This window comes from Carassius gibelio, chromosome B16, assembly GCF_023724105.1.
Source record: "Carassius gibelio isolate Cgi1373 ecotype wild population from Czech Republic chromosome B16, carGib1.2-hapl.c, whole genome shotgun sequence".
NCBI lineage: Eukaryota > Metazoa > Chordata > Actinopteri > Cypriniformes > Cyprinidae > Carassius > Carassius gibelio.
Window position 1 is genome coordinate 18,734,700 of NC_068411.1, and position 27,787 is coordinate 18,762,486.

General features: G+C 37.0%; 2 protein-coding genes across 3 annotated transcripts in view; one reads left to right on the forward strand and one right to left on the reverse strand.

The window, feature by feature from the left end:
- LOC127974731 (band 4.1-like protein 4B) overlaps positions 1-13,363 on the forward strand; it is a 28,246-nt gene extending 14,883 nt beyond the window's left edge. The window contains exons 9-23 of the mRNA XM_052578219.1: positions 710-798; positions 911-980; positions 2,172-2,341; positions 2,420-2,529; positions 2,699-2,729; positions 2,883-2,916; positions 3,702-3,808; positions 5,341-5,480; positions 7,288-7,397; positions 7,498-7,581; positions 9,452-9,516; positions 9,603-9,698; positions 9,788-9,911; positions 11,334-11,428; positions 11,965-13,363. Of these exons, the coding sequence (XP_052434179.1) occupies positions 710-798; positions 911-980; positions 2,172-2,341; positions 2,420-2,529; positions 2,699-2,729; positions 2,883-2,916; positions 3,702-3,808; positions 5,341-5,480; positions 7,288-7,397; positions 7,498-7,581; positions 9,452-9,516; positions 9,603-9,698; positions 9,788-9,911; positions 11,334-11,428; positions 11,965-12,028 (1,389 nt within the window). The 3' untranslated portion in view covers positions 12,029-13,363. The remainder of the gene's footprint in view (positions 1-709; positions 799-910; positions 981-2,171; positions 2,342-2,419; positions 2,530-2,698; positions 2,730-2,882; positions 2,917-3,701; positions 3,809-5,340; positions 5,481-7,287; positions 7,398-7,497; positions 7,582-9,451; positions 9,517-9,602; positions 9,699-9,787; positions 9,912-11,333; positions 11,429-11,964) is intronic.
- LOC127974732 (epithelial splicing regulatory protein 1-like) lies at positions 13,288-26,660 on the reverse strand. 2 transcript variants are annotated; one of them, XM_052578220.1, is made up of 15 exons: positions 26,271-26,660; positions 25,747-25,875; positions 25,361-25,474; positions 25,140-25,254; positions 24,490-24,588; positions 24,338-24,392; positions 23,890-24,000; positions 23,617-23,749; positions 23,377-23,419; positions 22,461-22,762; positions 20,857-21,090; positions 19,506-19,704; positions 17,546-17,753; positions 16,243-16,414; positions 13,288-14,647 (listed from the first exon to the last, which is right to left on the reverse strand). In XM_052578220.1, the coding sequence occupies exons 1-15, from the start codon at positions 26,400-26,402 to the stop codon at positions 14,537-14,539; spliced, it is 2,157 nt and encodes a 718-aa protein (XP_052434180.1). In that variant the 5' UTR covers positions 26,403-26,660; the 3' UTR covers positions 13,288-14,536. The 2 variants fall into 2 exon arrangements, with proteins under 2 accessions (XP_052434180.1, XP_052434181.1); XM_052578221.1 differs by having other exon boundaries at positions 19,518-19,704; positions 26,271-26,659.
- Positions 26,661-27,787: the final 1,127 nt, after the last annotated feature.

Here is a 27,787-nt window from a genome sequence, read left to right on the forward strand (position 1 = left end):
AAAGCTGGTTCTGTAATCAGCGGTAAATCTCAATCACGTGCATGCTTTCACATGGAGCAGCATTAACTACACAGAGCCATTGTTCACTGACAAGCTGCACAAAACCATGATCATATTTTTATCATGATCTAATGTGTTACTTGTATGTGAACTGAAGCTTTACCTCAAGTTTGGACTCCACAGGATTTTATTTATGTTTAAGTAATATTTTGAGTTTTGGTATGTTATTTATTTATGTTTACTCCACCCCCCCCCCCCCCCTTCTCTTCTTTCTGTCTTTTCTATTAAAATTGTAAAAGATGGGCATTGTCTGTTGGTTGGTTTGGTTATGTTTATGTAATAAGTGGTTGAAATGTTGATAAAAGATACAATTAAAAGTACCTGTGATATCAGGAGGGACATTACCATTTACAGTAAATGTTTTGGGAAAGAAAAAAATTAAGAAATTAATAAATGGATGGATTAAATTGATCAAAAGTGACAGTTTATTTCCAATAAATTCTACTATTCTATCATGACTTCCACCCAGTATTAAGCGGTCTTCTACAATAAATCAGCATAAAAGCATTGTCAAAAACATTAAAAAAAATTATAATAATAATCATACTCACCCCAAACCTTTGAACAGTAGTGTATTGTACCTGTTCAGTTAAATGTGTGTAATGTACTTGTGGGACTGCTGTGTAAAATGCTCTATGCTGACATGCAGGGACGGGATGGAGGAGAATATGCTCTGGGACTCACACCAACCGGAATCCTTGTTTTTGAGGGATCCAGTAAAATTGGTCTCTTCTTTTGGTGAGATTCACATATACACTCTAGTTGTTCTGACCAGTGGCTGACCTTTGACTTTTCAGTCATGGCTGATACTTTCCATCTCAACATACTTTACGTAAATGTTTCCATTCAGGCCTAAAATAACCCGTCTTGACTTCAGGAAGAACCGACTGACATTAGCAGTTGTGGAGGATGATGAGAAGGTAAGTTTAACATACACAAAATTGCACTGGCTTATCTGTGCTAACATTGTAGACATTCCTCTATACCAGGGGCTTTAAGTTTTGGTTGATAAGCTGTTAAAATAATCACTATTGCTGTGATGTCATACTTGTAAATATATTTTAATTTTTCTTAATACATATTAATGTGGGAGAAACAATTGAGTATTTTGCTGAAATATGGCTTTGTTCATGCTGACTTCATATTTTACTTGGATTTTCACACATCATTTTTAAAGGGTTAGTTCACCCAAAAATTACATCTACTCATGCTCAAGGCATCCTAAGTGTATGACTATGTTTAAAAAAAAAAATCCAATCAGAGTTGTAATAAAAATTGTCCTGGCATTTTCTAAGCTTTATAATGGCAGTAGGTGGGTGTTTTTGTTCAACAGTCCAAAAGAAGTCCAATAAAACTCCATCCATAATAAAAAAGTGCGTCAAACAGCTCTGGGGGGAATAAAGGCCTCCTGTAGTGAATCGATGCATTTTTGTAAGAAAAATATCCACATTCAAAACATTAAAAACAGTTTTCTCTAGCTTGTGCTAACTGTCATAAGTGCAAGTTGTTCTGAGCGGATGATAACGGATGTATGCGTACCGCATGCGCCGGTGAAAAGTGATGAACGTGGAAGCGTAGAGGAGAGAGCAAAACAAAACACCGGTCAGGAATTAGAAGTACAAAACGAGGATTGGTAAAGAAATATATTTGGAGGATTTCGTTTTTGATTTTTAAATATGGGTAGTTTTCTTACAAATGCATCAATTTGCCACAGGAGGCCTTTATTCACCCACCAGAGCTGTGTGAGGCACTTTTTATTATAGATGGATCCAGTTTTTTGGACTATTGAGCAAAAACACCTGCCCACTGCCATTATAAAGCTCGGAAGATCCAGGACACTTTTTTTGTATAACTCCGATTGGATTCTTCTGAAAGAAGAAAGTAATATACACCCAGGACATCTTGAGGATGAGTAAATCATAGGCTAATTTTTATTTTTGGTATGAATTAACCCTTTAAACCATTCATTCATAATTAATTTCAAATAATTTTAGTATTAAAATCTAATAGTAAAACATTAAACAATTACTTAATAATTTGTAAAAATCCTGTGCTATATCTACATTTTGAAGTGGTTTAAAACTAAAGCGCCTGTATGTTTGTGGGTGCAGGGCCGAGAGCAGGAGCACACATTTGTGTTTCAGCTTTCTAGTTCTTGGGAGTGTAAGCACTTATGGAAGTGTGCAGTCGAGAGTCATGCCTTCTTCCGGCTCAGACAGCCAACCCACAACAACAGAAGCCGCAGTGACTTCACACGCCTCGGCTCACGGTTCAGATTCAGGTACATATCCGTACACCTATTCTGGCAACATATTTACACTGTCGCCTTTTTTAAGTGTCATGTTGTTTGTTTTTACAGTGGAAGGACTGAATATCAGGCCACACGTAGTGGTAAAGTCAGGAGAGCAAGCACTTTTGAGAGAAGACCAAGTAAAAGATATCCATCACGAGCCCAGTCTATGGTCAAGAGTATGTCTGTGTGCCATATGCAATATTTCCTTTCAATAATCAACTTAATGCATTTCTGACATGCTTAATCTCTGTGTCTGCCACTGACTCTAAAGCCTTTAAATGCTGCTTTAACATAAGTGCAATGTCACATATGTCATATTTATATAATTGCTTTTGTCTTCCACAGCCATAACTCCAGCAAAACATCCACATTTAAGGTAAAGCCACACAAACACAATTATGAGCATTCAGATATAAAAACATGTTTTTTAATGCTTATTTCATTATTTTTGTTGTGCTTGTGTAATGAAAAATGATTCTATTGTACTGGTTGTGACTGAGTAATGAAAGATTCTCTTTCCATTCTGTAGTGCACAGACCAGCCCCGAGCCAAGCTTATCACCGGTACTCTTTAAATATACTTCATACTTTTATATGATTATTTGAGGAAGAAATACATTTAGTAGCTTTTTCTTTTGACTGGGATCCAAAAATGCTTTAAAGGCTGCCTAAATATTAATTGAATACTTTTTTTATTATTAATATTTAATATATATTTTTATGGTTTAAGTTTTTTAAAAGACAGGTTGGAAATTGATTGTTTATTTTTTTAGATGGTGTAACCATAGTAAATGTTGATTGTAAGTCAAGGTTTTCTTAATCTATTGTGAAAAATTTTTTGAGATGTTTTTGGCTCCTTCACAAGGCAAACATCATATCCGGGAGCCTTTTGCAAAAAAATTTAAAACTAATAGATGAAAGAAAAAGTAATATATTTTGGTGCTTTTGGTATCGACTTCCCCCAAGAAACTTTGCATTAACACGCTTTGTGTTATAGTTTTTAACAAATAAATAATAATAATAATAATCACAAAAAAAAATTCTGAGGGAAATATTAAGGTTTTTTCAAGAGAAAGCTAAAGTTTTGTAGGAAGTTGTTCTCAAAATACTTTAAATAACATTTTTCCTCCCATCACATTTTTTTCTCATCATCATAGTCCCATAGAAAACCTGAGTCTTATGACTCATTTCAATCTCCAAATAACATTCTGACAAAAAAAAAAAAAAATCTTATGAGCAAAGCATAATGAGATGTTTTTTTCTGATATTTAGCTGAAAAAATTCTTAATCCTGAAGTAACTAGCAAGAGACTTCACTCACATGAATCATATTTTTCTGCTTCCCTCCAGTATAAGCACAACATTCCAGCTACACAGGATCCCTGGCAAAGATCACATCTGTCTAGTCCCCTATACGTACAGCCTATGGAACTGGGACCCGTTCCGCCACCACACAGGTATACTTTTTTTTTTATCTACCAAAACTGAAAGATAAAACCTATGCCAATCTTCCGGTTTCTGTTAATAATATCACAAAATGTAGGCTGATCTCATCTGTGTTTCACCTGCATGTGCATGTGTGTCTGATTTAGACCCTCTAATGTGGAAAGACCCCCTGCGAGCAGTGGTGGGTTTGGTGAGACCAGTTTGGTTGAGCGCAGTGGCAGGAGTGTGTCGATCATGCACAGAGACAAACTTATGACTGCGCTGTGAGCATGTGAAAGAGTGTTTGGATGAGCCACTCACCTTAGTACAAGAGACCGCTGAACGCTCGCATCCAGTAACAGTGTGTCATCCATCTGCATCATCACACCTGCAGGAGGCTCATCCATTGCTTGTGATCATCCATCATGTGAAATGTCGCAACAGACTGAATGCATCCTGAAATGACAAACATATTCAGCATACGCAGACCTTGACGTCTGACTCTGACAATCTGACGATGTTCATAGCTTTTAGAGTTTTACATGATTTACGATCAAATTTAGAACTAGAAAATTATCTGAAAGACGATGTCAAGAATGGATATGTAGCTGCTGCTGCTGCTGTGGTTTTATATTCTATAGCAAGGTTGCTCAGTTTAGTTCCAATGCTACTCTTAACACATCTCTCCAAGCTGTTAAGAATTATGGACAAGTGTGCAAGCACCTTCCAAAAGGCAGATTGAGCGCCGTTGTTCTAGATTATAGCATATTTTATCATTTTAGTTCGTAGATTTGTGCATAGTATGTCTAAAGTTTACTTGTAAGTGCAAATCACTTGTATAATATCATGCCAAGCACTTCACTGTTTACAAACCCTGCTTTCCTTAATTTAAATTCACCCTGAAAGTACAGCAGTTCTATATGTGCTAATAATCATTACGTATATTTGCTGAAGTGTTAAGTGAGAAACCTCTGTGTTTGGCCATTGAAATCTGTTCAATCTGCAAGGGACGGGGCTTTTAATGATTACGGACTGCTGCAATGAGACCTGCCTTAATAAATGTGTTGTTTACACTAATCGACTCAATTTTGATTATGTAAACCCTTGACATTTGCTTCTCATTTTTGTATTAACATTTGCACTGTTCCATTTTCTGTTTAATAACACCATTTGCAGAAACAGTTGTTGTTTTTGGTCCAGCTACTGAAATTACTTTCATAAGCACTCTGTTATTATATTGGAAAGCTGTGTGTGCATGTTTCTGCATGTAATTTTACCGTGGTTATTCATAACATGCAACTTAAAAATACTTCAATATATATAAGTACCAGTTCAGGTTTGCATTGGTCTTATGCTGGTGCTAACTGTGTTGTGAATGTATAGGATCAATAAAGATGACATATGCCATTCTGTTGCGTGTGTGTGGGTGGGTGTGTCGACATGTATGAATGAACTTGAGAGCCTCTTTTGTTTTCTGAATCTTTACGTCATACAGCCCAAAAATAATGTGGAGCTGTCATATGTACCATTGTACACTTTGTCATTGCTGTGCATTGTTTTATAGTTTCCCTTTGAGCAGTGCAGACACCCGGAGGTTTAGTGTGGAAGAGAACGAAGCTCCTCTTTCTGGAAAGATCCATCACTGCTACCATCGCCATGGATACGAAAAACAGGAAGCATTGTGCCTCACAACAGTTAAACCTAGTGAGTCCAGAGCCTGACTATAGCTAATTGATTTAATATGGGTGCAGCTTTTGCAAAATAAGAGATTATATTAATTTTCTTACATTTTAAAGACATGTATATTGTAAGATATTTTGTTTATATTTTCTCCACCAATGCAGAATTCATTGTTGCACACATCTCTGAACAACTTGCGCTAGTGATTCGTGTGTTTGAACCAGTCAAGTCGGTTAAGTAAATGATTTAATGCTCTCTCACTTGTTGCCACCTGTATCACAAAAAATTCTTGTGGCGCTAAAAGCATTGTGGGCAGCTGACATATAGTTGTGCTACGGGTGTCCTGAGTTCCCACCTTGAGGACTTTTCCCAATTCTGCCCCCCTCTCTCTCCCACTTAGTTTTTTGTCACTTTTACACTTTCCTGTAGTAATAAAGTAAAAAAAAAAAAAATGCCTTTAAATAAATTCTGGCAAGGCAAGTTTATTTATATAGCACATTTCATACACAATGGTAATTCAAAGTGCTTTACATTAAAAAAAAAAATCACAAAAATAAAATAAGGAATTTTAAAACTTTGAATTTGAAAATGATTTAAAATTAGTTTAAAAGGTTTAAAATGAATTTAATACCATTAAGAATAGAAAATGATTATACATAAAAGATAATGATATCAGTCCGGACATTGCACAGTGCTCGTTCAATAAATGCACAGCTAAACAGATGAGTTTTGGGTCTGCATTTAAATGTGACTAATGTTTTAGCACATCTGATCTCTTCTGGAAGCTGATTCCAACTGCGGGCGGAATAATAACTTAAAGCGGACTCACTTTGTTTTGTGTGAATCCTTAGTATTTTTTACTGACTCTATCCTAATGATCTGAGCGGTCTGTTAGGTTTATATTCAGTGAGCATATCTGCTATGTATTTAGGTCTTAGGCCATTGAGTGATTTATAAATGAGTAAAAGTACATTTTAAAATCAATCCTAAATGTAACTGGAAGCCAGTGTAAGGACCTGAGGACTGGTGTGATATGCTCAGATGTTCTGGTTCTAGTCAGAATCCTGGCAGTCTTCTTAAGATGGCCGGTGAGGAGACCATTACAATAGTCCACCCTGCTGGTGATAAAGGCATGAACAAGTTTCTCCAAGTCTTGACTGAAAACAAAATCTAATTCTTGCAATGTTTTTTAGATGATAGTATGCTGGTTTAGTTTTATGCTTTGACATGACTACTGAAACTAAGGTCTGTCTCCATAATCACACCAAGTCTGCTGACTTGATTTATAGTTGTTAGACACCTAGAGTCAAGGTATGCATTCACCTTGAGAACTTCATCTTTGTTTCCAAATGCAATGACTCCGGTTTTTTCCATGTTTAACTGAAGAAAATTCTGGGACGTCCAACTGTTAATTTCATCAATGCATTGGCAGAGGGAGTCAATGGGCCTGTAGTCATTTGGTGATAAGGCTAGGTAAATAGTAATCTTGGTGTGAATGACTCTTTAATGTCTTTATGATGGCATGCCATGCACTTTAAAAAGATCCAAGATAACACGTCTTGTTCTAAAGTTACAATTTACAATATCTTTATAATGAGCTAAACAACTCCATGTTGGTAAACAATTGAACACTTGGGAAGTAGGCTACAGGTACTTCTATCCCTCACAGCCTTGTTTTCATTCCTGTCAAAAATTAAACATGCTGCTACCCTCACTAAGATCTATTGGACTGCACTCCGGGAATACCGCTCTGCCAATCTCATTTGAGGAGTGAAACTACCTTGTAAAATTCAGAATAAGTATGCTGATGAAGTGTGTTTGTTTACATCAGAAGCTTGGGTCGTGTCTCCTGGGCTCCTGGTTGAGTTGGATCGAGCTCTACAGAACCAGCTAGAAGCAGAACCTGCAGCCTGGCCGGCCCTCCACATCAATATAGACATGGTCAGTAATGGAGATTACAGCCACCTGGAACAAACAGAAAATATTTTTATGGCTCGTTTATTCCATATGAATAAGAATTCAATTCCCTTTGTCACTACAGGCAGAAGAAAAACCACTTTCCGAGAAAAGTCTTCCTTCCTCCCCTGCGGTTTTACAGGAACAGCTTAAAAGCAACATTTCAAAAGTAACTGCTCACACTGAAAAACTGCATGAACATGGCACTCTATTCATTAAAGCTGATGCAAAGTTAACTTATTTATATATCTGCATCTAAAGTGACTGAAAAAACAGGTCATTCCAGATTTAAAGTTGCGATGAAATGGAAGTAGCAACATCTTTTCCACTCACCCTGAAGTCAACCTAGGTGTATATGACTTTATTCTTTCATAGGAATCCAGTCTGAGTTATTTCAAAAAACTGTCTTTGATCTTTCAAGCTGTTAGATGCCACTCAGTGGTGGGGCTGTGTATCGGCAAAAATCTGGCAATACGATATGTATCACAATACAAGGGGGTGCAACACGATATGTTGCGATACACTGAGATACTGTAAGCAAGGCAATATGTTGGGATATGTGTTATTTTAGGAATAGGATATATTTTCGGAAAGATGTCATTAAGAACACACCACCATATGCAAACCTAAGCAATAAATAAAACAATTTAACCAGAACACACTGGGATCTGCATGTGCAATAATTAGACCTGTTTACATTCAACTTTATTGAAACACTTTTTGTGTAGTATGATTAAAGGGGGAAAAATTCAAGTGCTTGCAGGGTTCTTTAGTTAAATGTATATGTATGAAAGGTATTTTATAAAAAGACCATATATATTTTTAGACCCTGCTTTAAAGCTTCACAGTGTAAGTTTACAATTGTGACGATGTCATAACATTTTGATCTGAACAAAAAAATTACATCTACTTAATATCAAGGAAAAATAAAATTCTTGCAGGATTCCTAAAGAAAACAAAACAAGTCTAAAACAATAAAATAAATACAGATGTTGAACATTCTCAGAAAGTTTCAGCTTGGATTTTACAGGTTTTTTTCAGTGTGTATTTGTTTCGTGTGGAATCACTGAAATGGCGACACGAGCAGCGCCCCAACTGCACAAAACACCCCCAACATGAGAGAAAGCTGCAGCCACTCGTCGACCCTACAGCCTGTACACTGTGGAGAGAAGTGAACGTGAGAGCTCGGCTAGTATCGTTGTATCGATACTTAAGAGAAATTAGTATTGGTACCGTTCAGATATTTTAGTACCGATACTTACCGAAATATTGATATTTTTTGACAATACTAATTCAAAATGTAATAATCACTTCTAGCTTGCGCTCACAGTTGTAAGAGCTTTCCAGGGGAAACAGCTAAAAAAGCAGCCTGAGAGATCAAACACAATTTTTAAAGTAACTCCAACTGGATTAGTCTGAAAGAAGAACGTCATATACACCTAGTGAAGTCATCAGGGTGAGTAATTTAAGGCTTAATTTTCATTTTTGAGTGAGCTAACCCTTTAACCAGCTTGATTAGGTCTCCTTTACCAAATCCAAGAATCCTGAGGTTGACCAAGATCTACTTCGTTGACCTCAGGCATAACCAAAATAATGGTTCCAATAGGATTTTTTTGCAGTGATGTCATAGAAGAACCTTTTTTTTTTTTTTCAAACAACCTTTTGGTGAACAGTTTACCAAACCATTTTTTAGTGTGAAGAACATTTTATTAGTCTAAAGGATTTTCATGCTCTGGAAAGAACATTTTGTGCAGTGGAGAGGTTCCAAAGAAGTTAAAGTTTCTTCATAGAAACATAGATGCCAACAGAGAACCTTTATTTTTAAGGGTATAGAAATTAAAGACCAGCTAGGAACTACATAAACTAAAGCCACCTCTCTTTTTGGCTGGATTTTGGAAAAAAAATTCAAATACTGTACAACTATACACAGGATAATTATAACCGTTTATAAAGCACAAATATTCAGATTACAGAATGAGGGCATGTGGCAGTAATGGTGAGATAATGCATAGTTTGTGCTCTGCTCTCTCCTACTGTAGCGCACCACCCAAAGTGATAGTGGAACCTCAAAGGGGAACTCTTCAAGTGGAGACCAAACTGACAGGTGAGAACAGCTGGTTTTCAAATGGTTTTCAAGCATCTTTGTCTCCATGTGTTATTATATTCACTGACTTCAGATTCCTATCCCAGGTATCCCAGCTCCTCACAGGATTCAGGCTCGAGCAGTCTGAACATAGAGAAGCCCAGAGTGGATCGGCGCAAACGCCTCGTCAGACAGTTTAGCTTGTGAGTCTGTAGGACGACAGTGTTTAACTCCTGGGGCCTTTTAGATTTAACAGTATGGCCTCTCTTGATATATTTTATGTCTCCTATAGTAACCATAGTGATGAAGATGACCTCCCTGAGGCACTTGCAGCTATATCCTCCCAGTGCAGTATGGGAAAATCCTCCTCAAACAGCTCCTTGGACAAACAAGTCCAACCACCCATATACCCACCGGTAAGATTTACTATATGCCCACTCCTTCAGGAGGGGACCGTGAATGGGTGTCCCTTATTTTGCCTTGCTGAAGGTGCTAACCCTAGCTGTTGATATGATTATTGATTATTAATTATTATTAATATGATTATTAATTCATGTTAGCTGGTCATTTTGTGTCAGGATCACAAAAACAGTGAAATCTGTTTTGTTTTGTTTTGTGAACAGTTTTTTTTTTTTTTGGCGAGATAAGCTTTTAGCAATTATTTAAAATGCATCTGATCACTCTACATAATCATCTAGAAACAATGTGAATTAACACCAAAACCGCTTAAGCTGCAAATTTTGCAAAACACCAGTAGACTGATCAGTCCGTCTCGATTTAGAAAATGAAACTCGGTCAAAAAAACGCATGAAGTTGGTTACCTTTAGCGTTTGTGCATCCCTCTAACCAGTTGTAGCCTGCATCACTGTTCACGCGGCAGCGCGCGACCGGGAGAATGGCGCTAACTCAACTTATTTTAATGGTGTCAGCCACTTCCAGTTATTTTAGCAGTGTAAAATTAGTGTTTGCACCATTTGTTTAAAGTAGTTTTACTATGTACATGGCACTTTGTTCTAGTTAAGTTACTCCTGTTAAAGTGAGTAGTCTAATTATGGGTAGTAATGAAATGTTCATATTTTGGTTTTGGGAGACCCCAACAAAAAGTTGACATGCATGCACTCTTTCATTATCTTATGATATGCATTTACTCCAAAAGGAGTCGCTCCACGATTATTTTTTCCAAACTAATCTGCGGTGATGGTCCGATTGGTCTTATTTTTACTTTCTTTATGCCTGTAATGCGTGATAAAGCAGCGTTTGTGAGCGCAGTGCTGTTTTGTGTACAGCGGCCATCTAGTGGCAAAAAATTAATTTTGCAGTTCAACGCGAAAAGACCCCAAAAGTGGGCGGGCAATATACTAATCAACATTATTGACGTGAAAATTTAACGGCTTGGGATTCGTTTTAAAAACGACTTGTTTCAGTGATTCAGAGTACACTTTTTTTTTGAGAGAGAGAGACAATAACTTTATATATGGTGCACTTTCAGATGTAAAACTTTGCAGGATGTTTTCATTCACTTGCTGTTACACTCTGCACAAAAGGTCATTTTCAAAAATCCATAATAGGGGCACTTTTACGAATAAGGTGTAGACCTGCGCCTATGTATACTGTATAAATAAGATAAATAATGTATGCTTTAGTTAAATCACAAAATAAAATCCAACCATTGTTTCTGATATAAATCGGCTTCTATCGAATAACAGTTTCATTTGGTTTATTACAAATTTGTGCAAACAAGTTCCCCCACCACTTAAATCTCTGTTTAATCCTTGGAGATGCTATGTGACAATATACAGACCTTAGTTTTTGTTTTGTTTGTTTTTTCTCCTTTATAGCAGAAGGATGCGTCACGTTTAGAGCGTGACAACTCTCCCCCGTTCTTTCCAAGTCCTGTACCACACCTGCTGCCGTATGCTACACATACAGAAAGGTAAGATGCTATCACAAAGACACTGGTTTCCATCTGTTATGGGGAACTTCCAATAGATGTAATGATTTTTGATGTAATGACTGAACAAACTGTATTTTCTATCCCTTTACCCTAACCCTACACTTCACAGAAATATTTTTGCATTTTTAGATTTTACAAAAAAAATTTAATTCTGTTTTATTTAGTCTGTTTTCCTCATGGGGGGACTACTAAAAATAAAATGTTCCCACAAAGACAAAAAATGACTGGTATTACTGTCCTTGGGGACATTTGGTCCCCATAATGTAGGGAATACTTAATGTCCCCATAATGTAGGGAATAGTACACACACATCATTCAGGCCCTTGAATAATTTCATTAACATATAAGTAGATATATTTTCCTATATTTCTGGCTGCCTCTCTGTGACTATTCATATCTTTCTTTTGTTATGTGTTTGTTCATTTTTCTTTCCATCTGTTGACATGATTCTTGGCGTTTCTCTGATTGTCCCCATCCTTCTTTGTGTTCATCCGTCTTTCTTCTTATGTGTGAAGCTCTGAAGACCTGCGGATGGAGAGAGAGAAACTGCTGAGGGCTCTGTTAATGACAGAACTCTGAGACAACACGCAGCTGACAGACCACAAAACCTACACAGACAAAACAGCCCTTAACTCAATGCACTACTTTCACTGTTAACCAGTATATGAACCTAAACAAACCTCTAAACTATAAGAGCTGTTTTATCATTTAGCATTAACATAGCATTGTTTAAATCAGTAACAGCAACATTTCTATGTTTGTTTGCTTGCTCTGTTCATAGCATGGCACTGGCGCTGTATAAACAGGCTGATTAACTTTTAATAATTCTTTATACTTATTTTCCCCAATGTTTGATAATCTGTCTATGGTTTCCTGAGGTTTAGGGGGCAGAGTTCATTTAAACGAGCCAGGCTTTGCTTAAAGCTCTCAGTTTATACAACAACTATATTTGATTATGTTCGGAATAGAATACTACTATACTACTCATACTATTTCTTTAGTATGCAGTATGAATACTGTGCAAAGTATGCAAAATACCAGTTTGACCTTTCACATTTGCCAAAATGTATGGTATACAGCACAACACACTGCCTGGGAGACTATATCCTACAATGCAATGTGTTCAGACACCTATTTCAAATTTGACTTGTGCACTTGAACATCTGTATTTATTCATTATAGATTTTTTAAACATCTTTAAAATTGGATTAAAATTCATTTTTATTTTTGAGGGTATTAGCACCACTTGACCTGAAAGCATAATGGGGTCACGAATGTATTTAGCATACTACTGTTTAAAAGGTGTATATTGTACTGCATCATACACTATTTTTAGACCGTATAGCCTATATAGTGGGTATTGCGCAGTATGAAAGTAAATATGCTATTCTTAACATGTGGGTAACTGTCTTGCAAAGTTAAAGGTTTCTAATATATATTTTGTGAAAGATTTTACTGCTATCTCTATATACATTTTCATATGAAACTGCAGTTTTATACAACAACCTCCTTTATCTCTCTTAACATAAAAACAAAGACATTTCCGGAAGTGCGTTGAAAAGAGATTGTTTTAATGCTTACATTGCCCACTAGAGGGCATTAAATATGCATTTCAGGATTTCTTTTGAGAAGTAGATCATGAGCTGCAAAATGAAATGCAAACTTTTTTATTTTCTTGTTTACAACCTTGATTATCATAAGGGAGGGCAACTCCCGTGTTAATATTTTGATACGACCACAACTACTGAAATAAAATCTATTTAATGTAGCTCAATCACTTCTCACTTTTTTAGGTGTGGAAATGTAAATACATAAACATAGTGAGTCAGTCCCTCAGAAACGTTGTTCAATTTCCTTTATTTTAAGTTATTATAAAATATCAAAATAAAATAATACTTTCTCCAAACAGCCAAATTCTTGATTTCTCTTTTCTACATATGTTTTCGAATTACAAATATGATGGTAACAAATCAATAACATGAAAGAGTAGTGCTTTTGCTTAACTACTGCCCATTGGCATATGTGGGTACTAGTACAAAATCACACTGACTATTTCATGGTCATACACTTTACTCCTACTTCTCATAAAAGCCTAAACATGCAAATTACTCCTAGTATTTAAAAATAAGCACAGGGTATAATAAATGAGGCACACTGGCATAAACAAACAGGAGAGTATAGATGGGATACAGCTGCAGGTAACAAATGAACCTGTTCACATTCCAGCAGATGCACACAAACACTCTCCTTAATACACAGACAATGGGTGAAAATACACCTGTGTGCATTACAGCAGGCCCGAAACACTCTCTGAGTGCAGTAAATAAACACACATGCATTGACTGTTTTGGCTAAACACACACACACATTCATTAGTTGGTTACATCTACTACACATGCACACATCAACAAGCACATTTAGCTATAGAATTTTGTACATTGATTGGTACGGACAATACATATTTTACAGACAGATATAAAGCACAAAAGTTGTTCCTGATTCTGGTTCTGAGCTATTTTTGGCGAAATGACTTAAAAGAACTATGTTGCATACATCCACGAACTACACTGTGCGCGGTGCAAGAGTTTGGCGAATCTTGTAAACATGTTAGAACAGCTAGCTCTATGAACTTCATGCAAATTATAACCTTCAAAGAAAAAAAAGAGAGGCTCTACATATTTACACATACTCACGGTAGAGTCACATCAACAGGGAGGCACTGACACACACAAACACACACACACACACACACTTTTTTTCTGGTCCTTTGGCTTAAATTTATGGTATCAGTGAAAGTCTGCCTCTATTCGACAGGTTTAATGTTTAGACCCTGGTTCAAGAAGCTATTTCCTGAGTGAACATCACTACATGTGCATGGACACAAACATACAAACTCATGCAACAAACTGAATGAGTAGAATAGTAGCTCTAATGCATAAAAAAACAATGTGCAATATACAATAAATGTCAAAATACATATAATTATTTTTCTAATTTTTATATAAATAGCATAAATGGCATAAACTGCTTTGTATTGAGGGGTTTGTTGAATCCACCACAGGGGCGTGGCCTCGTCAATAGATTGGCTTAAAGCAACTGCAAGTCAAGATAGGCTCCGCCTCCTACAGTCTGGTCTCCAATAGGCTGCTTGGCCGACAGCATAGAAGGGAGAGTTACCAAAGCGTCGCTGTTGCCGGGCTAAAGGAGACAGAAAGAAATTACATTTACTCAAGGAACACATGCTTATGCCTCATTATTTGTAATAGGTCACATCTCAAATGAGTGACAGCCCTCCTACTGACTAACTAGCAAACCGCCTGAGGCGAATGTACAGCCTGCATGGGAGAGACGCACATTGTGGGTCTGCATGGCAGGAGTCACAGCTGTTTTTAGAATGGGTTTGTTAGCCCATTAGGCAGCCTAATAGAATGTTTCACTCCTGTGAAAAAATATATTTTGAACACATATACATACTTTGGGTGAAACCCTTCACGCTCTTAACTTAAAGCAAGAATGTTAAAAAGAAAGTGAAACTCTGAAATTCTGATTGCAGAGGGTCTCCTTCCCTTATTAGAAATAAATATGAAATGTATTACAGTGATCGAGTGTGTGTGTGTGTGTGTGTGTGTGTATGTATATATATATATATATATATATATATATATATATATATATATATATATATATATATATATATATATATATATATATATATATATATATATATATATAATATACAGCTTAACATTTTTTTCCTGTATATTGAAATGTGTCTTTTTTAATTGAATGTTTTATGAATAAAAAAAGATGACTATCATACTTTTTTTTTACTATGATTTACAAGACACACTAAAATGTTATTCAGTGTAACAATAGTTCATATACCCAAAAATCTTATCTTGCATGTCGTTTAATTTTTACATAACTATATCTGTTATGTTGTATGATGATGAAACATTATAACACATATCATGTTATTTTCCACAAAAGTTATTCGAAACATATAAAATCACTTTTGTACATTTAAATTGATGCAGACACCAAAATGGGACATCTTATTTTTTACCCATATACATATTTGTTTAATGTATTTTTAAATTATAATTATAATATGATTGCTATATAATATATCAATTAAGTTATAATAATAAGCATAAAAATTGAAATTTTTTAAATGATTTATAGAAATAATGAAACTATATATAACTCATATACATAATATGAGCAGGTTTTTGCAATATGGAAGTGTTCATTGTGTGCCTGATCTTGAATGCTACTACCGGGCTCCTGCTGCAATGCAACGGAAAACCAGTAGTCAAGTTAGAGCAGGCCAATGCACCGCACCTTAGCTCGGTGTGTGTGTGTGTGTCTGTGAGGGAATTTAGACCAGAGGAACCTGTTTAGCTCATCGAGAGGTTGTGACAATGCAACTATGCATTCCTTTTACTCAACCCACTAAAGCATCTAAATCTTCAATGCTGAGCACTCCAGGGCAAAAGACACACCTTAATGTTCCCTACAATCCAGCCTTGCCCTGCCTATAAACACACACACACACATACACACTGAGTTTCTTATGTGGAACAAACTAGGACTTGTATTTGGATCAGTGGCGCTCAATAACATTGTGCAGCTGGCTACTAATACATTTAAAAAGAGGTCAGCAGTGAACTGCAGTTAATTGAGTTACTTGCTATTTAGTAGGAAGTAGTAGGAAGTCAACAAAAAAAAAATAGAAATTCCTGGACTCACACTGATATTGTAATACAGTCGTGGGTGTATTTTAAACTCACCTGATATCCATGTACCATGCTGAGGATTTCTTTAAACCCGCTATTATAAACATGGGAAGGGGCGTGGCCTTGCATTCGTATCAGTGCTGTGGGTGGGGCTGAGAGGACTGAGCCAGCTGAAGGGGTGTGGCCAGTAGGGAAGTAGGTGATGTTAGTCGGGGAGCCAGGTGGGCTGTATGAGAACAGACATGGATCAAATTTATGAAAAACTAAAACAAAAAAGGTAAATTAGTCAAAGTATTCATATATATGTATTTTATATAACTTTTATATTAAACATGAAATATTTATATTTTTTAAAATGATCTGTTTCTTCTTATTGGTTGAACAGATCAAACCCCAATCAAACCTCATTGTGTTGGAGTGATAGATAACTCTATAGATCTTCTCTAGGGTTTCTGAAGTCTTCCTATAGCAAGATAATCATATTTCTGTCCTTAAATGTCACACAGACAATACGTAACTGAACCAGTTCTTCAACTATGAAGTGAGCTAAAACGCACATTAATGCTGTGTTAAAACGGGTGTGACACACTCACTGTGTAGTTACCCTTTTAAACACACCCATTCCTGGTTGTGCAAGTCCTTCTTAGAGACAAAGTCATTATGTTCAGCTTTGAGAGCTTTTTTTAAGCAGCTCTTCAAAAAAACAAAAAAAAAACACCCTCAAACACCACAGAATACACAAAGGGGTTGTACGTAAATAATCACATTTTGTGAAACATCTCATTAAACATAAGACAGCTACCGATGAGTATTCTGACATCATGTAAGAGTAACATATTGCCCAACGTGTCCAAAACATAAAGGTGCCTCTTAAAGAAACTGGTTCAGACCGATTTTAAAGGCATCACAACTAATGATCTAGAACAACTCTAGATAAAACTAAGGAAATATTTCAAGACTACACTGCTTATTTCTTGTTAGAACTGCAATTATGAATTCCAGTGGATATTCATTAAATAACTTTTTTCCCTTTTAACCACTCCTTCAGATGCCATTTGTATCATTTCACACACAGCGTTATGGCATATTAAAGGCAGTGCCTTGGAACCATGTATGCATCTGTGATGCCTTCATTCCTCAGTAATCTCTCTAAGTTTTGGATACAGACGCTGACTTTGATTAATATGTACACTAGAGTATTAGACATGTCATTAACTCCAAAATAAATGTCATTCAATCATCCATTCATCATCTTCTGTGAATGAAATTGCAGGTAACTATTGATCTTATGCTGCATAAGTCTATGCGCATGGCTTGTCTTTGACTGAAAAACAAGCATAAGAGATATAACTGTTACCTGGGATAATAGGTGGTGTAGTTCATGTACAGTGGGTTGCTGGCAGGGTAGAAGGCTGTCGCTGGTGCCAGGGGTCGGGGACTCAACAGGAACTGGGAGGGGTAGATAGCTGCTGGTTCCACAGGTAGCATTGCTCCCGCAGGAAGGACCGTTCCAGCAGGAAGAACAGCTGTCCCGTGAGGAAATGCGTATGATGGAGGGGACAAACCTGAAATGGGGGAGGTGGTATATTGAGGAATTATTGAGTGAAAAAACAAACTTGAAGCTTCCAGTTTATGCAACTAGATGTGATGATGAGACTTTTGTTCATCTTCGGAACACGAATCAAGCTATTTTAGATGAAATCCGAGAGCCTTCTGACCCTCCACAGATAGCAATGTTGAAGCACTGATGTTACATGGACTATTTAAAAAATGTTCTTACTATGTTTCTGGGCCTGGGAACATTTCGGTCACACTGTTGTCTATGGAGGATCAAAAAGCTCTCAGATTTCATCAAACGTATATTAATTGTGTTCCAAAGATAAGGTCATACGGGTTTGAAACAACATAAGGTTGAGAAATTAATGATAGAATTTTATTTTTGGGTGAACATTCCCTTTAAGATTAAAAAAAGAAATTTCAGGTTAAGAAATGTAATATATTAATACTCTCCGTTTCTGTTAACTAAATTTTTTTTGTCACAATTACAGCAGAAATACTGGAAATATTGTGTCCTGTATGGAGCAGGGGATAAGATATATATATATATTTTTTAATGCATAATTTCATAATTTTTTATATTATTTTAATTCATTTTATTCTCACTTAAGATGGCACAAAATTGTTGACAAAACTTTGTGTATACCATTTCAGTGTGAATAAAGTGAATTTACATAATTACTAATAACATAAAAACTAGTGAGGTAGTCGAGGTATTTTTGCCAAATAATTAAAGGGTGTGGTCCTGACTGAACCTAATCCAGTTACAATGAGGGCTTTACACCTTAAAACCTCTTTCAAGTCCTGTTCATTGTTTGTCATCAGAGGCTCATGCAGTCATCTCTTCAAACAAACAATGATCTATATACGGTGTAGCCACAAGCAGTAGCTATCTCAAAAGCCCACCTGTCACATTGTGAGCCTGAAAAATAAATGAGCTGTTTTGCAGCCAATTTGAGCATGCCTCATAGTTAACGCTACAATTACAAATCTCATCAATCATGTCAATGGTATGTGTCTTGTTATATTAAATCTGTCAAAATCTATTGAAGAAATATCAGTTTAGGAGAATAAACATATTTCTATTAAAATCTCTAGCCCAAACTTTATCTCACACTCCAGTGTGACCAGCAGACCATAACCCAAAACTGTCAATAACTGCCATTATAATTCAGCTACAAGTCAAGTATGTTCCTCCACCCTTCAACACATATCAGTACACAGCCAGAGGTATTTAGATGCCTTTAACCGGACTGAACCTGTGGCGTGCCGAGGCTTTTACATGTGTCGCTGTTGGTTGCTAGGATAGCAAAGTTATGGAGCTGACTATCTATAACCGAAGAAAGAAAGAAATCTACACTAAATCAAACAGAAAGTGCCTTTCCACAACACACCAAAGTGCATATGGTGACATTTATGATTAAGGACTAAAATTGTGCACATTTAGATTTAGAAAGATTGCAATAAATCACCCCAAATCAAAGCCCTCCATTCCCCTGCTATCGAAAAAAGCATCTTACAAATTGAAAAGATCTGAATTGAATTTAAAACAAATAAAAACAAATAAAAAAAAACATTCACCCCCCAGATTCCTACTTCTCCTGAAGCCCATTCCTGCCTGGGCGGGAAAATGGACGGGACACCCACCATGAATGAATAAGTGAATGAATGAGAGAAAAGGGAAAAACAGGAAGGCGTGAAGCGCCACCTACCCGCACACACAGCTGAGAGAAGCAGACCCAGAGCCCAGCGGCACTTACGTCGTAACTTACATGGCGGCGGTGAGAGGCCGCTCCTGTTGAGCGTGCCCCCCATCAGCACGATGTTCATCTCCTGAGCAGAGCACGCAAACACCTCCACATATCGCTCCTTCATGCTGCGCTTGTGGCAGTGCTGGGCCGCCAGGAACGCCCGCTCAGCTGAACGCATCTGGATAAAAGCATCACCCGACGGACGGCCCTGACCAAACACACAAACAGATGCTGATTCATAAACTCACTTTAAACAAAAAACAAGTACTACATGTTTTTGTAATTATTGGGTTGCATAAAAAAACTGTGTAAAAAGCACTTTGCATTAATTGTTTTAAATTCTAAATTACTTTCCCCCAAAAAATATTTATTCCTTAAAAAGTAATACATTACCATTCAAATGTTTGGGGTTCGTAAGGTTGGACTATTTAATAAATTAATATTTTACTCAACAAGGATGTATTCAAAAGGTGACAGTAAAGACTTTTACATTGTTAAATATGCTATATTAAATAAATGCTGTTCCTATTCATCAAAAAATCCTGAAAAAGTATCATAAAATTCCACAATAAATATTAAGCAGCACACCTGTTTCATGCAATCGATAATCATTATAAATGTTTCTTGAGCACCAGATCAGCATACTAGAATGATTGCTTTGCAATAACGGGAGCGGGGGGGGGGTTATTTTTTTATTTAAAATAAAAATTAAATTTAAGCGTTTAGCAGATGCTTACGACTTACAGTGCATTCTGGCTATCAATTTTTACCTATCATGTGTTCCCAGGGAATCGAACCCCTAACCTTGCTCTACCAATTGAGCTACAGGAACACAAACATTTTTATTCAGTATTTCAAAATATTACTCTTTTTACCGTATTTCTGTTCAAATAAATGCAGCCCTGGTGAGCATAAGAGAATTCTTCCAAAACATGAATTTTTCTTTTTTAATTATCTCCAACTAAATCTTTTGAACAGTATTGTAAAAGAATATTTAATGGAACTGTTAAGAGGAATCAGAATCATTACATTCCTTCTTTTTATCTAGCTGGAAATATACAAGCCAGCAAGCCAACTTAAAAAAAGAAAAGGCAGTTTGTGTGGAAACATTTGTATAGTCTATCAAGTACAGTTATCTTCAGCGGGCAATGATAGAAACACATTGTAAAGGAATGAAGAATCACAAGTCCTGACAGAAGCTGTGATTAATCACCCTTTTTCACGGAGCGGTTGAGCCAAAAGGGGAAAACTCCCTGACAGAACACATTCTGAGCTGCATAGGTGTGCTTATTTTGTTACTGGATGAACTTCATAAGAATACTACAGTTCTAATGTATATAGGTGGGTCTGAGATGCTTACCTGCTGGTTAAGCACCATATGCACTCCATGTGGCTTGATGTCAGCGGTGTATTCCCCCAAGAAAACCAGTATGTCCTGGATGGTGGCATCGTACGGCAGACCCCTCAATCTCACGCAGTCCCGCACACCTGTCACTGCTGCCGGTGGGGGCACGAATGTGGTGGGTGGCACAATAGACAGGATGGGGGATGGGGCCACGGGAATCAATGGGGCCGATGAGTATCTGTTCAGAACCTGACACACAAATGCTGGAGTTATATGACTGGCAATGCAGATCATCAAATAGACTTCTGCCTGTTTAAAGCTCCAGGTGTGGAGATGACGGATGAACTGTGCTCTGCATGCAGGTACTGATACTGTTTGCCACCATGCAAACACACGTTTGGTGTGTCTGAATCTTTAAATGGCCTTATATATATATGGAGACAACTTGCCCATTCTGTGTTGGTTTTATATTTGGTTGGAACTTTACGAGAACAGGTCTATTAATATGCACTTCCTGTTTGAGCAAGTCACTTAAGGGGTTAGCATTAAAAACCCAGAGCAAAAACCTTTGTTTCTCTATATTTTATTGTTTAATGTCATTACCCCTTCTGTAATTAATTCTTCATTATGACTGGTCCGATATATCTGTACTTTGGTTTAAATAGACAGAAAATTAGTTTAACCTATTTTATTCTTATTATTAATTTTCCCATTATTCGTTATAGGTAAAACTTAACTAATGCATATTTTGCATTCAAAAACTAAGATGGAAAAAAATCTGCAATCACTCTGATAGCAAAATAACTCTGCATTTATATAATATAGACTAAAGTAAAAATCATAAAATAGATTTATTATGCATATAACGTTCATTGTTGTAGTCTAATGATTATGCATTTATTATGTTAAAAGTAAAATTAAAACAATAAAAAAATCAGTGCTGCATGCTGTTATTAGACAAAATGTAATTCAAGTTTGTAAAAGGTATATGGGCAAAGCAGGTTGGTGTTTATTGCGTGAGGGATTCAGTTTGCTTGGTTTCCTATTATGTTAGGCATAAGTTAAGTCTTTTGGCATTTTTAATGTGATGATTCAATTGTAAGTATTCTGTTTATTAAAGAACCCAACAACCAGTCAACTATTAATATAAAGCACGATGGCATTGTCTTTGCCTAAATGACACCCCACTGCGGGTGAACAGCACAGCTGAGCAAGTCAAACACACATGACATCTGCTCAAAACAGGTTCAAGTGAGTTCAACCACCTGCAATGGTTGAGTAGTTTGGTTTGATATATAATATGACGGCAGCTAAATATTAACAAAGAGAAATTCCAAGTAATCCTACAAAATTAGTAACAATGACATTTTAAAGATTTTGCATTGCAGAACAGGAAGACTGGAAGAAAATCTTTATGACATCTTTGAAAAGCTAATATTTTACAGATTGCCGAGCTGAGTGTTTGTTCAGCGAGCCGATAGAGTACATGCTTGTACACACACTTACACACCCAAACACATCACGCTTTACTTGCCCAGCCGAGTCTGTCGGTCTAAACCAACTATAATACACTCTACACAACTAATGGTTTGAAATCAAATAGGAAGTGCTGCTCTCACCTGTTGCACCTCAGCCGCAGTGCTCTTGAACAGCTCTATGTACCTCTTGCCCAGGATGTCCTTGTGTTTTTTCAGTGCGTTCTGAGCATGCTCCTCGCAGGAGAACAGGACGAACGCGTCCCCAGTGGGCCTGCCATCGGGAAAGCGTACAAACAGAATGCCTTCGGTGGCGTCTGTCACAGGACACGCCGGGGAGAAGAACTGCAGCACCTGCTCAGCGGTGGCGGTGAATGGAAGTCCACGCATGCGCACGATAACCTGATTCTCCCTCGACAGAAATTTGGCGACTTCATTAGAGGTACCTGTCGGTCAGACATTGACACATGAGCCACTCAATGTGAATCTAAAATACACAAAACATCCTCAAACCAACGCAAATAAACCTGACGGAACACAAACTCAGGGAATCAGAGGATATACACAGTTTTATTACAACTGCATTAATATAGTCGCTAGTAAGACTAGAATGTGCAAATATTGTTCACATATAGGGATGGGAAAGTAAGACTGTTAGTTCCTGGTCCAATTCTTGTAAATTATTACAGTTATTTTACTTCCTGTAGGTCTTTCGACATGGACAAATTAGATGACTTCAATAATGAATAAATGTAAATCAGATCTCACTGATTTTGGTTCACTGCAAAGAACTGACTCTGAATCATTTGTTCACTATATTGGTTGCACATTACATTTTTAAATTCATAGAAGTGGCTCATACAAATAATTAAGTTTGGGAAACTACACTTGTCACACTGCTCCATTTTTTTTTTAATTGAACCAGTTCTGAAAAAGAATAGATTTTTCATAGAATTTAATTAATAATGGAACCAGTTCTCAGAACCCAACCCTATCCACATACAAACACAAATAACACATGCATGCAAACTTAAGCACAAAAAAAAAAACGTCTTTTTACCTCCTGCAATCTTCAGAAAGTCTTCACCTGTTGCCTTGTAAACCTGCAATAAAATATTATGTAAATAATTTTAAACGTACATACAATTTCACTACAATTAAAAAAAGGTTATAGTAACTGGATTTTGTTCATCAATGTATCAAAACAGATTTAAATTTTTATTAATATGATTTATTTATATATCACTATGCTTAGTATTACACTATACTTAACATAATAGCTTTATGAATGTGTGTGCACCTCAATGTATCTGGTGCCCATGTGATGCTTGTGTCTCTGCAGGGCCAAATCTCTGTGCTCTTCACTCTCAAAGCGCACTAGTGCCTCTCCGTTCCTCCTGCCCTGTGCATTCAGACACAACGCAGCACCTCCTCTACACACACAAACACACACACACACACACACATACAGGCATTCATTAGAAACACTTGCATTGTGCACAGACTGAATGATAATCATTTATTAATAAGTGCTGCCTATGGGTGGTTTGCAGGTTACTGTATGTGTGCATACTTGGCGATGTTGAGACCCCTGAAGAATCGGGCGATGTCCTGGTCTGAGGACTGCCATGGAAGACCCCGAGCTCTGATCACCGTGTTATCATCCACCCTCTCCATCTTACTACTATACACATACATACATGCAATTTAAAAATATGTCACACCAGGCAAAAATGAACATCAAGTGACCCTTTGACCCTAAATAAAAACAAACCTTCAATATCTAAACAGATAAATAAAATTACTGTAAAATTCATTTACCAGTAATAGTTTTTGCATGTTCATTAGTGAATAAGAATTGAATTCATAGCATGAACTTCTCAGGATTTATTAAAATAAAAAAAATAAAAAATAAACTTTATATTAAATACTCAATACTAATCAATTAATTAAAACAATACGTAGAACACAGTTGCAAACATTTGTTTGATAGTTTAACTTGAATAAGAAACGGCTCTTACCAAGTGCCAGTCTCAAACTTGTCATTCACTTTTTCTGGGAAGGAGAACTGGTGACCTGTGAAGACAAATAAAGCAGGTTCACAACAAAAACACTTCTGAATAATACAATCAATTGTTTAGACAATAATATATAATAAGTTATAATGACTTACAGACAGGCTCCGAGATAAGTGCTAAAACAATTTCGGACATCTGCTGAACCTTGTGAGCAGTGAAAGCATGAAGAGAAGAATCCACAACCACATTTAGGTCTGATCGCAACCTCAGTCAAGGAATACAGCGTCTGGGTTTAGTGTTACCGTGATAATTACCATTTAATGACACAGTAAAGATGCAAGGAACAACTAGGATGGCGTCTATAAACGCACAGGGACCGTTGAAACACCGCAGGCTTCCATAAAGGAACAATAGAAACATGAAGGGAGAGAATGACTTTCGATTAACCTTTCTTGCTTTGCAGAGGGCTTAGCTATCGCATTGTGTATTTGATTCTGTAAGTGTGTGTGTGTATTAAGACGTTACAGCGTAGGTGTGGCAGGTTAAGCTTGTTGGCTAAACACTCTTGGCTTTCTCTTGCTGGCTCAATTGAGCCCACACTATTGTGAGTCTATTTGCATTTCAAAACCTTGGGATCCTGCAGCCAACACCCTGTAGCCTATCTTTTTCTCTCATACACACTCAAATACAACTTCCTTACCCTGGTTGTCAGAGAATTGACAACTGTGTGTCATAATCTACTCTCATCCATTTAAGTCGTACAAAAACACACACAAAATGATGTCATGATCTTCTTTAAGGATACAGTCAGCCATGACCTGAAGATTCAAGTCTTTCAACTCCCCTTCTGATGGGAATTTATTCTTGAATTCTTTCCGCAGGTCAAAGAATGAGAAGAAACAGTCAGGCAACAAAATATTCTGAAAAGCACAAAAGCAAGCAGTCAAGAACACACATCTGCACTTATAAATGATTTCCTTATAAATAAATATCACCTGCTCAGTTGCAGTATTTAGAGTTTGATACCTTGCTGAAAGCCTCGGGATGGAGGACCTGTCGAACATGAAGCTGTCCATCTGTACAGAGGTAGAAGGTGTTTCCTGCACCTGCGTCCACTTCTGCACATAACCTCTGATTCAACTGCACACACATGGACACTCTGAGTGAATGCTACTTTTATGTGCCATTTAATACATACCCACAAGTCTGCTTGTGCAAATATCAGTCCACAAGTTGTTAAATAATGCATGTAATAGTGGGTAAAGATATGCCACTAAATGGTTTATATGCAGACCCTCCCTCAAAGATAATCAGAAAAGAAAGTTTAACTGTCCTATGAAAGGATCCACTCTCAAATGAAAATATCTTTATTAATAGCAGCCTGTCAGGACAGATTGTATGAGACTGATCACCTGTTCGATGGCCTCCTCAAGCGGTTCAGCTTCTGTCAAGGTCTCTTCGGTAAGTCCACTCACCTCCTGACAATCCTCAGAGAGCTCAATGTGATCCGGTTTGACTAGCAATTCGTTTACCTGACCAGCCTAAATGTGGAAAGCAGAGGAATGCTCATTTCCAGCATATAGATTTACATAGGCAAATACATAAATGGATGAATTGGTAAATAGCAGGGGAATAGATCTGGATTAAGACTGATAGAGCCTTAGATTTGACTTTGTAATTTTTGTTGAAATATCTGCCTTATATAAATGATACTATACAGTACACCCACACCCACACAAATGCAGCTATACACACAGACAGACAGATAGATGAAATAAATGAATATACGCATAAATAAATTGTAATATTTCCTTGTTTTTTTATATATGACAAATTAATAAAAAAAACTTTCTCTCTGACCTCCACCAGAATTACACACACACACACACCAATGCATAACACGCATACACACCATCATGGGGAAATATGAAATTACCTTTTTAGTCGCTAAATCCACAACCTGCCAAACCACCTGTACAATTTCTTTCTCATCTGATCCCAATTGGTCCCCACTTGCGCCAGATGTGGTGGTGAATAAAAGCACCAGATAATCTGGATTAACCGTCATTTTTAAGAAGGGGGAAAAACCTATTGTCACACCAACCCTGATAGCAAAAGCAAAACCCTAGAGATCAACTCCAGGTGACAGAGAAGCCAAGAGCCCAGTGACCCCACACCTACAGAAAGATCTGTGCCGGGCTCGGACTCGCCTCGATGAGTCCCGTGGCCTTTTAACTGCGTGAGAATCGATGCAAACAAGTCCGAAACCGTCGGCTCTGCTCCGCAATGGCTGCTTGGATCGCGCTGGTTTTGTGTGCGCCCTACCTGGCCACCGCCCACGTGACACAGGTAATAGATACCTGCCCAAAAGAAAGCCCTCCTACTGCTGCTGAGAAACAAAGGACGTGGCATGGCACGCCGAAAACGCGCTCGTGGTAAATGATGTGAGGGAATTCAGGATCTGTTTATTACACGTTTACACAGTCTACTAATGAAATAACCCCGCGTTTAACACCTGCTCCCCCGCCATCAAACGCGAACAGGGCTACATGGTTGAAAAAATTACGCAAGGCCTTTCACTGTAGCTGTAATATTGTAGCCTACTAACTAAAATATATTAGCCAGACCAAACAAATCCCTAGTCTTAAAATGTATCTGAACTATTATATAACCATGTTATAAGTCAATGTTTCGACAGTTATAAAGCAGAAGTAAATGGGCAGTCAGTCAAGGCCTATGTCTGCTAGTATGACCATAAGAGTCACTGAAAAAAGAGAAAGTGAAAGATGCCACATAACATAAATGCAAGTTATGCCAATATTTTTCTGATAATATTCAGGTCATTAAATGCAACAAAAGCAAAACTATTGTTTAAACGGGACTCCCTTCTTTTGTGATAATTATATATTTGTTCACTTAAGGTGATCAATCAACAAACCTCTGTCCTTTAGGCTATGTCATACACAGAAAGTATTTGTGTAAACAACTCCTGCTTAACCACATCTCGCACCTCCAGCAGTACTGTGAGCTTGTTAGATGTTACAACAGGCAAATCACCGAAAGCCTTTATTTATTTATTTATTTATACATTTTGTGTCATTTGATTAACTTTAGCAATGTTTCTGACATCCTTGCACCTGTTATTTGACTCATTTATGTCCTCAATAAAATGAATATTAATTACTTTAACCTGCTAATTGATTTTTTTCTTGTCATTTCTATGGATTAGTCTTTCAGGGATTTCCAGTAAATCCTTTATAATAATGTGCTGTTAAAAAGCTTTATTAAAGAGTAAAAAGCCCAAAAAATTTTGCATTTTATGTGTAAAAGTCAAATAACTTTGAGAGGATTTTGTGTGTGTGTGTGTATACCCATGTAGACTATTCCAAAAGCATTAAGTATAGATTATAGAAAAAATATAATAACCGTTTATATATATATATATATATATAT

Bases quoted from the DNA above. Each gene is read 5' to 3' on its own strand.
- LOC127974732 (XM_052578220.1), bottom strand. From the start codon at position 26,402: ATGACGGTTAATCCAGATTATCTGGTGCTTTTATTCACCACCACATCT. The intron at 19,705-20,856 runs GTAAGCATCTCA...GTGTTTGGTCAG, and splicing joins ATATGGTGCTTAACCAGCAG to GGCCGTCCGTCGGGTGATGC. The intron at 14,648-16,242 runs GTGAGTTTAAAA...TGTCTCCTTTAG, and splicing joins GCATGGTACATGGATATCAG to CCCGGCAACAGCGACGCTTT.